The sequence below is a fragment of the Euprymna scolopes genome, chromosome 23, assembly GCF_053919585.1.
Source record: "Euprymna scolopes isolate OS-2025 chromosome 23, ASM5391958v1, whole genome shotgun sequence".
NCBI lineage: Eukaryota > Metazoa > Mollusca > Cephalopoda > Sepiida > Sepiolidae > Euprymna > Euprymna scolopes.
In genome coordinates this window covers 57,024,211-57,039,464 of record NC_136504.1, presented here as the reverse complement: position 1 = coordinate 57,039,464, position 15,254 = coordinate 57,024,211, and the positions used below count along the sequence as shown (strand labels likewise).

General features: G+C 34.3%; 1 protein-coding gene across 1 annotated transcript in view; it reads right to left on the bottom strand.

The window, feature by feature from the left end:
• The window catches only part of LOC145245916 (collagen alpha-6(VI) chain-like), a 40,522-nt gene extending 26,484 nt beyond the window's left edge, over window positions 1-14,038 (bottom strand). The window contains exons 1-2 of the mRNA XM_080107658.1: window positions 12,111-14,038; window positions 2,781-3,344 (exon numbers count right to left, since the gene is read on the bottom strand). Of these exons, the coding sequence (XP_079963784.1) occupies window positions 2,781-3,321 (541 nt within the window). The 5' untranslated portion in view covers window positions 3,322-3,344; window positions 12,111-14,038. The remainder of the gene's footprint in view (window positions 1-2,780; window positions 3,345-12,110) is intronic.
• Window positions 14,039-15,254: the final 1,216 nt, after the last annotated feature.

Below are 15,254 nucleotides of genomic sequence, written 5' to 3'. Positions count from 1 at the left end.
CCGGCACATTGAAAAGAATATTAAACAAAAAATAATTATCTGTAAAAATATTTTAAACAATTCGTGTAACTTAAATTAATATACTGCGAAATATTTGAACCTAGCGATGCTGGTAGCAGTAAAGAAGACTTGACACCAAGAAGTTTATCTCTTCCGACTCTGTCTATCACATAAGTAATCAAAACAGAAGCCGATAAGCGGACAAAATATCTAAATGTAAACATGATTGAAAATTAAAATTCTTCTTTGGCAAACAAGAACCGATAGATGTCGATGACGAATGAAGAAAGAAACGCTTCTGTGTAGTTGCTGATTCCAAGCATAGAAATAGGAAGGAATCTCAGTTTACTTCATCTATATATATAAAAGCGAAAATGTGTGTATATATGTATGTATGTCCGCCAAAAACTTTCGACAGACAGAACAAAAATTCACAAATTTGGTCTCCGGACGACAAATCTCGATGTTTTGGCGCAAAAGGTCAACTCTAAGTTATTCAGCCGCCCGTTTTTCTACGGGGGGGGGTGCAAAAAATGACATTTTAACGATATTTATACGTAATTTAATAAACGCTTAGTCATGTCACGTGACCTTGACGTCACCAAGCTGTAATGGCGGTTTGTATATAAAAACATTTCATATAATTAGAGGTTGTTATCGATAAAAAGGCGACTATCATACATATTGCAATATTAACTTACATGTTATGAAAACGTTACCAAAGTTATTAGTAGGTTAAAAATAGTTAGATACGATAGTTAAACTAAAAATAACAAGCCAAACATGTGAAGTAAAAAAAAGTATGCTTAAAAATATTAACGATCGATGGTTTTATAAAAAAACAAAGCCAAACGATATTTCTTTTTTTAGTAACACTATTTCTCTTTAGAGTAAGGAAGCCGAAGAGAGAGAGAGAGAGAGAGAGAGAGAGAGAGAGAGATCAATTTACTTCATCTATATATATATAAATCTCACTTTTCTGTTGAAATTTATGTATGTATGTATGTATGTATGTATGTATGTATGTCTGCCTTAAACTTTTGACAGAGGTGACGGATGTTCACGAGATCGGTATTATTTTGAACCCGACGTCTCGGACGACAAATATCGAAAAATTGGCCAAAAACAATAAAACCTTCACTCTCAACTGGGCAGTTTTCTACAAGGAAAGGTCGATTTTTTTGCGAGCCATTTTTGCAAGTCATCGTATCGGTTGGATTAACTTTGCTTAATTTTTACGTTCCGAATTTCCGGTCGCGTCATGGAGATTTTGTTTCACTTTTTTCCACCTTCGCGTCACGGGTTCGAGCTTGTCTGCCTAGCACTACTTTTGTATTTTTTGCTCCCCCCCCAAAAAAAACCCGGGCAACGCCGGAAACCCAGGTTAGTATACAATATAATGATACTACATTATTTATGTTATGAATAAGTCTGTAAAGAAATTTAAGGAAAGTAGAAGTCAATTTGCCTGCGCAATTCGGTATGTGAAAGCCGGGACTCTTTTTTAAGTATATATATATATATATATATATATATATATATATATATATATATATATATATGGCTGAAGGTTAATCGAAAGACCAATCAAGGTTTGAAATACAACAAACTCCTCTGGCTGAACGTCTATCGGAAAACCAATCGGGGCTTGAAACACAAAAAGCACTTCTGACTGAATGTTGAAGTTGCTATGGTAAGTGACAGCTTATCATAAGAAACCGTTTGTTAGAAGAAATCGTATCTATAAAACGTGAATGTGGCAAAAGTTGCTATGGTAACCAATAGGCAATAAGAAAAAAAAACTGTCGCTCCGTTCCTTACATTTTCTGAGAATTTTTGAACACAATAATTTCATTACAACTTTTGTTTTTCTGAATGAAAATTGAAAACATTTTTAAATATATAATGAAGAAGGTGGTCTATGAACTGTAAAAATTGTTTGAAATTTGGTCACAAAATGAGTGAGCGGTGAAGCTTTAAAGCAGTTCTAAATGAGTAAAACTACCACTTAACCATATATTCAAACACTACCGTGTTTGAATTATATATGCAATGACTTGGTTGATATCGACATTAATTATAGCGATTTAATGATAAAAATTGTGTTAATTACAAAAAAAGCCTATCTTAAAATATTACTTTCATTAATTTTAAAGTTGTAACAGAGTACGGATGCGCGTATGGATGCAGCGGTATACGACAGCTAATGTATGCAAATGTCATAGCCGTGTGCGAGGTGGCGTTACAGTGAAGAATAACAAAAGAAGAAGAAGAAGAAGAAGAAGAGGAAGAAATAAAACGATTATGATAAAAGAAAAACGTGGACCGAAAAGGACAGAAATAGACGTGTTACACATGCGGCCCGAGAGCGACGGGAAAAGATACGCCCTTAACATGACTGGACAAAGGCAGAGTAACGTGTTCGACACGACAGCGTCTTTTTAAGTACATTGGATTACGAGAAGACTTTTCAACAACAGACAAGGTTTTATTCTTGAAGTACCTGTAAATCTTTTGTTTCAACTGAAAAAAATATAGTGAGTAGAATGCTTTTCTTTTGTTTGCTTCTCTGCGACTGTTTGTATACAACGTGTGGGTATAAATTTTAACAGGTGCGTAACGTTACATAGTTAAGTAGATTCAATAAAAACTATTACTTTTAAAAATTAATATATTTTATATTGAAAGATATGAAATGTAAGTTATTCATTTCAAAAAATACTTAAAACAAAATCTGAAAGTCGCCAGATGGCTTTTGTATAACAGAGTTAAAAACCTACCTCTACATACTTGAGCCAATACTCTCAACATGGCTCGTTTCAATCTCCAGAACCATGTCATAATCACGTAGGTATATTTCGGGTAACTGGCGATGAGGTACATTTCATGCTTATTAACTTTTGGCCTAATACCGACAGCAAAAACGGTGGCTTTGCGGTGTAATCGTTCCGCGTAGTACTTTGTCTTCCATGGGAATCTTGAGCGACCATCTGAACAAACGATAGCATAATTGCAGAATCTTGGCCTGTCACCTCTTAAAGTAGTGAACGAATATTCCACCAGGTATCTCAACGCTTTGTGGGTAAATGTTGGTCCTCCTTTGTAATGATAGCGGAGAAGATTGCAGACAAACAGAAGATCTAGTTTATCGTCGAATGCGTCCAGATCGTAGTGGACGAAAACGTCCAATGCGAATGTGATAATTCCGATGCGTGCTTTTCCATTTGCAATGTCGATACTCTTGATGAAAAACATTACAGAATCAACCATCTGGTTAAACTTCTTAGGCAAGATACTTCCTGACTCATCAACCGCAAACATAAAGTCACCTCGAATATCGCATTCTGTAAATGAGAGCAAAACAATAAACATTAGTTGAGTTTTTCATTATCCCGTTATTGTATTTCTGCTATGTTTAAAAGAATGCCGACGCACTAAGTAATATGCATATATCTTAATACCGTAGTATCTTTACCCTGCCAGTACATAGCCTCTCCATCATCAAGACTCCTACAGTGCCTCCACGTTGGGCACACACGGTAACTGGGTACCTTGCGGCCCCAGGTTAAACCTGTAGGAGATCTCGGAGTAATAGGGGACTCCAGAGGTAGTGCGTTATGGCCCACCGATGTGTGAACACGCCCTGGTACACTACCACCCCCTACTCTACTGTCTTGTGGGTACCATTGATTGGGCGAAGACTTGGGAAACCGACCTCAAAATCAAACACCACTGCCTTGTGGGCCGTATCACAACAAGATGGGAACTCTGACTTCAAATCCTACTGCTGCCTTGCAGTTTTCCTTAAAAGGCTATGGAACCTCATCTAGGAAGAAAAGGCGTAGTAGTGGACACGTTAGAGCGACTGTCTACCTCACTGAGATTACTTTCGGCCAGAAACTGCAGTCTTATCTGCTGCCAGTCGTCGCGGGTTCGCTCCACTGGAAATGAGTATAAGCATAAGGGTGTTTATCTGATGCGCAACAGATACTACACCTACACTGCACAAGCAAGTTAAGAGCCAAGGTGGAAAGTCCTGTTCCGAAGGATAAAGCACTGAGGCCCCGACTAGTCATCATCAAGGCTGACGGACTGCATGAAGATTATGATGAGTATCTTTACCATACGTGTCACGGTTTCTAGAATATAAAGTATACGATCGAGAGATTCTATTTATTAAAAAGGAGGATAGAAAGTGATAATAATAAAAATTGAAAAAAGTGAAAATAACATACTACGAGCATTAAATTATTAGTATATATATATATATATATGCCATTTAATGTCCGTAGGGCTATGACAACAGAATATTCTTATCATTGTTTTGACTGTTGAGTAAATATCCGACACAGTTTAAGGATAACCTCTTACCTGCGCGTGTAATTGTGAGGCTAGGGTTGCACAATCCCAACCACACCTCTCCTAAATCAGAACTCGTTGAGTCCAGTACAACTGTTTATCACACAATACAACGTTCGGTTTTTTTTTTCTGATGAAAATGTTCAAATGTATCGTGTTGAACTCTATTCACTGCGTCACGAGTCCTTGTGCAAGGATTGTGGTGCAGCGGATCAAAGTTCCCGATGATTGTATAACGAATGCCGACAGCTCACTTAGGAACGCTGATCATGAAGTAATAATGGTTGAAATCGCCCTAAACTCTAGTGCCAAAACTGAAGAGCCAGTGCTTAAAACAACGAGACATTATAAAAAGGCTGACTGGGAAGCCATCAGAGATCTTATCAGATATGCCCCATAGGGAAATCCTGCTGAACAATGCACAAACGAGACCACTGAATGGTTCAAAGCTGCAATCGAAGCGCATGTTCCCATGCGGAAATTTAATAGTAAGCCCCACTCTCCCCAATGGTTTACTTCGACTTGCGCAACTGCCATTGCTCAAATGCAGCATGCATACCGCAGATTTAACCGACATAAGTCCAGTTCAGACATACAGAAGTACATAGAAGCTAGAAGTAACGTTAAGAAAGAAATAGCGACATCTAAGAGAGAATTTACGGAAACCACTAAAAAAATTCATCGAAGCACAAAAAACTAGGAACTCGATACGTGAACTAATATTAAAATTTCCATAACATGAATAATAGTAATAAATAATGATAATAAAACTTAACTATGATCAAAAGTACACTAGCATTTAAGCCTGGCGTTGCCCGGGTGTTTGGAGGTGTAGTTTGAGCAAAATAAGTAAAAAAAAAGGCGGTAATTTTTTAAAACTTTGACTACTACGATATTTTCCCATTGACTACCGTACACTCATAAACCCTTATCCTCGAGTGGCATCCGGGCCTTGTTAAGTGGTAACTCCTTTGTAAAAAAAAACTAGGAAAATAGCTTTTTCTTTGTAGCCTCGAATGTAACCATCCATTTTTAATCCATTCTCCACAAACTGATAGTCATTATCTAAGACTGCAAGCATTATCTTAGGTGTGTGACTGAATACCGAGAATAGAGCATGATGTGGTCACATCAAATATACTAATCTCAATCGCGATTTCATTCTCTGGGTTGTCTATGAAGATAAGAAAAAATAAACGTATACAAATCAGCCTTTGGGGAACACCTATATTTATGTGATGTTCTTTGAATGTACAGTTATCGAGAACGATCTACATTTTTCTTTTACAAAGTAAGAATAGAATTATATTAAATATTTGTCCAGTAATACCGTACAAGTATATTTGGTACTTCTGCAGTTTAAATCCCGTTTTTTTGCGAGTCTCGACGGAAACCACCAAATTAGCAGAACAGAAGATGTCTTAATTATATATAAATATATATTTATCTCTTCTCTTCTATATATATATATATATATATATATATATATATATATATATATATATATATATATATATATATATATATATATATAAATAAAATGAACTCATTTTTTCCCGCAGTGCTCTGTGGCGTAGTGGTTAGCGTGCTGGACAATTCACATTATATTTTCACGTTCGCGCCGACCTACCGTAGTCGTTTTTTTTTCCTAAACAACTGGAATGGACTTTTCTTGGTGGCCGAACTGTTAACGTTGCAGATGTTTGTTTTTTTTTTTTTTCACACTTTATTTTCCTACTTTTACTCATGACTCCAGGTTTGATCCTTCCTACTTACCTACCATAACATTTTTTTAAAACTCCCCCCCCCCGTCCCGGAAACAAACACTCGGGCAACGCCGGGTACCCCCGCTAGTATATCATAAAATAAATATAGATTATTATTTTCAAAATAGGGGATGTAGGTATAGGTAGATAAGAAGCTAATAGACCAAGACATGTCAGCGTGTATTTAAATGAAAATTTCGAAGTTCAAACAGGAGGGGATGTAGGTATAAGTAGATAAAAAGCGAATAGACCAAGCGTGTCAGCGTGTATTCAAATGAAAATTTCTAAGTCCAAACAAGAGGGGATGTACATAGACCAATAAAAGTCAGAAATTTTCATTTGAATACACACTAAGTTCAAACAAGAGAGGATGTAGATATCCGTAGATTAGAAGCTAATAGCCCAAGACAAATCAAAGTGTATTCAAATGAAAATTTCTAAGTCCAAACAAGAGGGGATGTAGGTATTGGTAGATCAGAAGCGAAGAGACCAAGGCACATGAGCGTGTATTTAAATGAAAATTTCTTAGTTCAATCAAGAGGGGATGTAGGTATTGGTAGATAAGAAGCTACATTGCCAAGAAAAGTCAGCGTGTATTTAAATGAAAATTTCTAAGTTCAAACAAGAGGGGATGTAGGTATAGGTACATGACCAAGACAAGTCAACGTGTATTCAAATGAAAATTTCTTAAGTCAAACAACAGGGGATGTAGCTAGATAAGAAGCTAATAGACGAAGACAAGTCAGCGTGTATTTAAATGAAAATTTCCAAGTCCAAACAAGAGGGGATGTAGGTATTGGTAGATCAGAAGCGAAGAGACCAAGGCATGTGAGCGTGTATTTAAATGAAAACTTCCAAGTTCAAACAAGAGGGGATGTAGGTATACGTAGATCAGAAGCAAATAGACCAAGACACCTGAGCATGCATTCAAATGAAAATTTCAAAGGCCAAACAGTAGGGGATGTAGGTATAGGTAGATGAGAAGCTAATAGACTAAGCCAGGTGAACGTGTATTCAATTGAAAATCTCTAAGTCCAAACACGAGTGGATGTAGGTATAGGTAGATGTGAATCCTATAGACCAAGACAAGTCAATGTGCAATTAAATTAAACATTTCTAAGTCCAAAGAAGATGGAATGTTGGTATAGGTAGATGAGAAGCTAATAGACCAACACATGTAAGCGTGTACTCAATTGAAAATTTCTAAGTTCAAACAATAGAGGGTGTAGTTATAGGTAGAGGAGAATGCTATAGACCAAGACATGTCAGCGTGTATTCAAATGAAAATTTCTAAGTTCAAACAACAGGGGACGTAGGTATAGGTAGATGAGAAGCTAATAGACCAAGAAATGTCTGCGTTTATTCAAATCAAAATTTCAAAAGGCCAAACAGTAGGGGATGTAGGTATAACTAGATGGGAAGCTAATAGACCAGGACAGTTCAACGTGTATTCAATTGATAATTTTTAAGTCCAAACAAGAGTGGATGTAGGTATATGTAGATGACACTCCTATAGACCAAGAGATGTCAATGTGTATTCAAATGAAAATTTCTAAGTCCAAACAAGAGGGTATATAGGTATAGGTAGATAAGAAGCTAATAGACCAAGACATGTCAGCGTGTATTAAAATGAAAATGTCTAAGTTCAAACAACAGGGGATGTAGGTATAGGTAGATAAGAAGCGAATAGACGAAGGCATGTCAGCATGTATTCAAATGAAAATTTCTAAGTTCAAACAACAAGGCATGAAGGTATAGGTAGATAAAAGCTACATGACGAACAAGTAAACGTGTATTCAAATGAAAATTTCAAAGTCCAAACAAGAGGGGATGTAGCTATAGGCAGATAAGAAGCTAACAGACAAAGACAAGTCAACGTGTATTTAAATGAAAATTTCAAAGTTCAAACAGGAGGGGATGTAGATAGACGAAGACAAGTCAGCGTGTATTCAAATGAAAATGTCTAAGTTCAAACAAGAGAGGATGTAGATATCCGTAGATTAGAAGCTAATAGCCCAAGACAAGTTAAAGTGTATTCAAATGAAAATTTCTAAGTCCAAACAAGAGGGGATGTAGGTATACGTAGATCAGAAGCAAATAGACCAAGCCACCTGAGCGAGCATGCATTCAAATGAAAATTTCAACGGCCAAACAGTAGGGGATGTAGGTATAGGTAGATGAGAATCCTATAGGCCAAGGCAAGTCAACGTGTATTCACATTAAAATTTCTAAGTCCAAACAAAAGGGGGCGTAGGTATAGGTAGATGAGAATCCTATAGGCCAGATTATCTCAGATTGTATTCAATCTTCTCTTCTCTATATAAATAAAATGAACTCATTTTTTCCCCTCCGACTTTGACGTTTATAGGACTGCACCTGTATACATTTGGTGCAGCCGTATCATTCACAAACTGAATCACGACATCTGCCGTATGTTATAGGGTTATTACATATCAAGGATCTCGCTGATCACAGTTTCCTATATTCTGTCTGGTGAGAGTCCACTGTAAAAATCGGTTACATTTAATGGAAGTAGTAAAGTAAACTCTCTCTAACAAATTCCTCCTACCACAGCCACTCACTTACACCGTACCAGAACGTTCACAGGAGACATTTAAAACCGATCACCGGTTAGAATTTATCTAAAAACTGGACTGGACTGACACTGAAACGAACCACGCTTACTTTGCCATTGGTTAGCATAAAACATAAACACAATTTATAAAGCATTTATTATAATAAAATTAGATTCAAACAGAACACAATCCGTTACCTGGAATTGAATTCACATTTACATTACTTCGATTTCGTTAAAACCCGCGTGGTTAAAGTTTAATGAAAACCTAAATTGACATTTACTTGAAACGCACCAAACTTACTTACTTACACAAACACAACTTCCGTTTCGCTCTTACCTTACGTGCTTTTTTGCTTTCTTTCTTTCTTTCTTACCTTTCGTTGTCTTTTTGCTTTATGGGTGATGGTGGTGGGGGTACTTCGCTATCTTTATCTTTCCTTTCGGTCTTTCCTTCTTTCTTTCTTTTCTCTCCATTTTCTGCTCTTTCCATTGTTAAAACGAAACGAAACAACCGGATATTCCAGGTTTTACTTACACTCTATCACTCTACGACTATTACTTGTGTATCCAACTCTATTTGTGCCAGTAAAAAAAAACTAGCATTTATTGCTTTTGGTAATAATTATTAATTGCTTATTTGTTTTGTTTTTCACCCTTTTTTTAGACTAACCATTCTTTAATCTCACTATAAAATCGATTTTTCCAACTACATTTTAGGTGGGGGGGGGCATTCCAACCTCCGAAGGGGCTTTGTATTACTGTACACATAGATTCGAAAAAGTTGTCAAAAAAACAAAAAAATTACATAACAAATAAATGTTCTCAAAGCCAAGATCAGTTACTTTTCTGCCAAACTGGATATCTTCTTCGTGTTTTTATTCAATGTAACATATTTATTCGGCTCGGAAACCATACAGTGTTTACCGATGTATTCGAAAATTCAGGAAGGCGTCTCACACCGTAAGTATAGAAAAAGGTGTTATAAATAAAAAAAATAGACAAAATACTATTAAAAACACGCCGAATATATGTCAACCTATGTCGCATTAACATGTATTGAGCGAGTTTTTAACAGTATTTCATTAGGTTTTTTATTTATAACATCTTTTCCCAATTCAATGTAACATGTTTATTCAGCTCGAAAACCATACAGTGTTTACCGATGTATTGGAACATTCAAGATGACGTCTGATTCTCTCTTTAACACGGTAAGTGTGGGAAAAAATGTTATACATTTTGTATAGTTTTTTATTTATAACACCTTCTTCCATACTTACACTGTTAATGAGGGTGTGAGACGCCATCTGGAAATTTCGAATACATCGGTAAACACTGTATGGTTTTCGAGCTGAATAAATATGTTACATTGAATAAAAACACGAAACATATATCTATCCAGTTTGGCAGAAAAGTAACTTATCTTGGCTTTGATAACATTTATTTTTTATATATTTTTTTTTTTTTTTTTTCACAACTTTTTCGAATCTATGTGTACAGTAATACAAACCGTTTTATATAGATAAAGTACAATTGTTGAAAAGTACAATTGTTGAATGTTACTGTTTTGATTATATTCGTTGTGGGGGGGGGACAATTAAATAATTAAGAAAGATTAAAATGAAGCGAAATTTAAGTTTCCGTTCCATTTTTACAACAACCGTAAAACAGTGCATACTCAGCAAGTTTTATCGTATTTTATTTATTTTTTTGCATAACTAATGATGGAAGTATTTTTCTGTTTATTTTCTTAACATCTGTTAAATAAAAAAATAATTTGTACATTCTCTTGAAAAAAAGAATCAAACTTTTCTCTACTTTCACATGTGTTCCATTTTAACAAACTGAGCCACAGCAACGCGTGACCGGGTACAGCTAGTTGTAAATATCTAAGTCCAAACAAGAGGGGACGTAGGTATAGGTAGATGACAATCCTATAGGCCAGATCATCTCAGATTGTATTCAATTGAAAATTTCTAAGTCCAAACAAGAGGGGACGTAGGTATATGTAGATGAGAATCCTATAGGGCAAAGCATCTCAGATTGTATTCAATGGAAAATTTCTAAGTCCAAACAAGAGGGGACGTAGGTATAGGTAGATGAGAATCCTATAGACCAAAGCATCTCAGCGTGTATTCAATTGAAAATTTCTAAGTCCTAACAAAAGGGGGCGTAGGTATAGGTAAATGAGAATCCTATAGGCCAAGGCAAGTCAACGTGTATTCAATTGAAAATTTTTAAGTCCAAACAAAAGGGGACGTAGGTATAGGTAGATGAGAATCCTATAGGCCAAGGCAAGTCAACGTGTATTCAATTGTAAATTTCTAAGTCCAAACAAGAGGGGACGAAGGTATAGGTAGATGAGAATCCTATAGGCCAAGGCAAGTCAACGTGTATTCAATTGTAAATTTCTAAGTCCAAACAAGAGGGGACGTAGGTTGGTATAGGTAGGTGACAATACTATAGACCAAGGCAAGTCAACGTGTATTCAAATGAAAATTTCTAAGTCGAAAAGGGGACGTAGGTATAGGTAGATGAGAATCCTATAGACTAAGGCAAATCAACGTGTATTCAATTGAAAATTTCTATGTCCAAACAAGAGGTGACGTAGGTATAGGTAGATGAGAATCCTATAGACCAAGGCAAGTCAACGTGTATCCAATTGAAAATTTCTAAGTCCAAACAAGAGGGGATGTAGGTATAGGTAGATCAGGAGCTACTAGACCAACACATGTCAACGTGTATTCAATTGAACTTTCCAAGTTCAAAACAGTGTAAGTAAGTGTCTGGAAGTGACCGATCGACGCCTACTGCCATGTTGGGTACATGTAGGCGTCGCAAAATGCCTTCTAATTTGTAGGCACATCGGGAATTAGTTTTTGTTCTGTTCTTTCTCTGGACCGTGTAGGTTGGCGTCTGGAAGTGCCCAGTCGATGCCTTCTGTTACCTTGGCATATCAACGTGTATTCAAGTTAAAACTTCTAACTTCAAAACGGGAGTTTGGTACCGGTAAATGAGAAGCTTATCAATCTAGATATGCTGGAATTTTTCAGTTCGCATATAGGGGATGGCAAGGCGGGGAGTAGTGATAAAGAATAAGAAAAGAGAGATAGACAGATCTAGATAAATACAGAGGTATAAAGAGAGACAGGCAAGGGAGATAAATTTCATGATTCAACTTATATGCTAATAAGAAATAGTTGGTGTATCAGGAACACAAGCATTGTTTTTACTGGTTAATTTTACATCAGAATACACTTTTAGATTTTATGTAGATTTTTTTTCTATAGGGAACATGCAAATAGCACACATAACATCTAGACATATGAATATATACATAAAACAATTATAGTTATGAGATATATCTGAACTAATCCAAAAAGACAATAATAATGAATATCATCACTTACCTTGGAAAAATATCCAGGCTGTATGCCTACTCACATTCCATCAAACACCAGAAAATTATGATCCATTGCTTGGTTGATTTTTTTTATTTTTATTTTTTTCATACACATTTGTAATTGTGTCTTGCTTTATCAAGTATTTTTGTAGTTAATCTGTGATGTTGGGAGGTGTTAACATGAATCAATTTTGCTTAACATTTTTTTTATATATATTTTTTCAGTTTACAGAATCATTGCAGTACCAAGTCTGACACTGTAATTGCTTGAAAAGTATTGCATTGGGAAGGATTCTTTCTTTTTTTTTTTGAGGTGTGCGGGAATTTCAGTAGGGGAAGTTTCTACTGATTTCAGATTCCAACACAGGAAAGTTGTATTTTATTGTTTGTGCATTCTTTTATCAATTTCTTACAGATGTTTTTGTGTTATGAAAGTGAAAATGAATGACTTGCAAAGACATTTACATTTTTGCATTCTTTTTTTTTTTTTTTTTTTAATTCTTCACCTTTTTTGTTTTAATGTCCCAAGAGTGAACCAAGACGGATGAGTCTTATTCAGCAGAGTGGAAAAAAAAAAAAAAACAGGGTACCTTTGGTTGTCCTTAATGGATCTCTCCAGAGTATAATGTGTCGAAGTTATTGCCCAAATAAAGTGAGAACCATACCCCAAACCTAATGCAGAACTCTAGTTATGTATTGCACAGCTACAAGAGTTAACTTGTCTAGGATAAGTGCCATATAAATTTGCAAAACTCACTATATAGCTCTATTTATTAACTGATATGAACTTAAATTGCTGAACATGTCTCAAAAATTTTCTACAGAGCTCTACTCAGAAATGAGCACTTTCAAAGACAATTTGTCTAACATAATTTTGAAATATGTTTTTTAAAGTTACCATAGAGTTCTCAAATATATTAGGCACTCAAATAGGAAACTTGTTTCAAATACTTGTCATATATATATATTTTAAAAACTTACAGTATATCTATATTTACGTATTGACATTTAGGCTTTCAAAACATACTTCAGAGCTCTTCATGTTTTCTGAATTTTATGCTTTTGTCTACTAATGTATTGCGCACTCTCAAAGTATATTCGTGTAGCTGAATTGCCATACATGTTTTTTCAAAGTCTATATTTAGCTCTACTAATGTATTGAACTGTCAAAATAAATTTATGCAGTTGAAATGCCATATCTGTTTCTCAAATGTTTTATTTAGCTCTACTAATATATTGAGCACTCTGGAAGTATATTTGTCTAAAATAATTGCCAAAATGTTTCCAAATCTTACTACAAAGCTCTACAAATGCATTGAGCACTCTTAAAGTAAAATCGTCTTGCATAATTAAACAAAGCAATTTTTAAATTTACTACACAGCTATATTAAACTATGGAGCACATGCAAGCATCATTGGCATATATATATATTGTTTAAACCTACGAAAGAGCTTTACTCGAAGTAAATTTGTCTAGCATAAATGAGAAAAATTCTTTCAAATCTTTCCACAGAACTCTACCACAGTATTAAGCAGTCTGGTAATTACTTTTCCAGCATACTCGCAATACACAATTTTAAAACTCACTACGGAGATGTACTTATCTATTTTTCAGTCTCAAAGAAAATTTTGGATCGCATAACAGAAATTTGTATTTTTCAAATAACTCCAAAGATGAACTCATACTTTGAGCACTCTTAAAGGACATTTCTCTGCTATAAATGACAAATGTTTTCAAAACTAAATACAAAGCTTCGAAAAAAGAGCTGATATTATTACAAGTTACTTTTATTCAAATATCTATAAACGAGCGTTATATAAGAGTGCTCATTAAGACATAGAGCAGTATTTTTACTTATGAATTACACTTTAAATAGTGCTCAAAACTAGACAGAGCTGATATTATAAAACGTTTATTTTATTACAGGATAAATAAACATTAAGATTTAACCAGAGTTAAAGAAGAGTGCTCAATAAGACAGAGCAATAAACACATTTTATTTAGATTTTACTTAATAAATACACTTTAAATAAGTCCTCAACACTAGACAGAGCTGATATTATAAAACGTTTATTTTATTACAAGAGATACAAATATTAAGATTTAACTAGAGTTATATAAGAGTGCTCAATAAGACATAGAGTAATCCAGACATTTTATTTAGATTTTTACTTAATAATTACACTTTAAATAAGTGCTCAAAACTAGACAGAGCTGATATTATAAAACGTTTATTTTATTACAGGATAAATAAACATTAAGATTTAACCAGAGTTAAAGAAGAGTGCTCAATAAAACATAGAGCAATAAAGACATTTTATTTAGATTTTACTTAATAATTACACTTTAAATAAGTGCTCAAAACTAGACAGAGCTGATATTATAAAACGTTTATTTTATTACAAGAGATATAAATATTAAGATTTAACTAGAGTTATATAAGAGTGCTCAATAAGACATAGAGCAATAAAGACATTATTTAGATTTTTACTTATTAATTACACTTTAAATAGTGCTCAAAACTAGACAGAGCTGATATTATTCAACGTTTATTTTATTACAGGATAAATAAACATTAATATTTAACCAGAGTTATATAAGAGTGCTCAATAAGACATAGAGCAATAAAGAAATTTTATGTAGATTTTTACTTATTATTGACACTTTAAATAAGTGCTCAAAACTAGACAGAGCTGATATTATAAAACGTTTATTTTATTGCAGGATAAATAAACATTAAGATTTAACCAGAGTTAAAGAAGAGTGCTCAATAAGACATAGAGCAATAAAATCATTTGATTTAGATTTTTACTTAATAATTACACTTTAAATAAGTGCTCAACACATGACAGAGCTGATATTATAAAACTTTTATATTATTGAAAGAAAATTATATGCCAATGCTTTATCATACATAGAGCAATATTGACATTTTAGATTTTTCATTGAGAATCCATAACATTTTGAATAAAATTATTTAAATTTATATTACATTATGTCATATTCAAACAAGAATACCAAAAAAAGTGTGGTTATCTAAATTGACGTATGCATTTTTTATACTTATTAACTTGCTCTACTGATGTATTGAGCACTCTACGTATAAGTCCTGTCATTTGAATTTCTCTATACATTTTTTAAATCTTAACA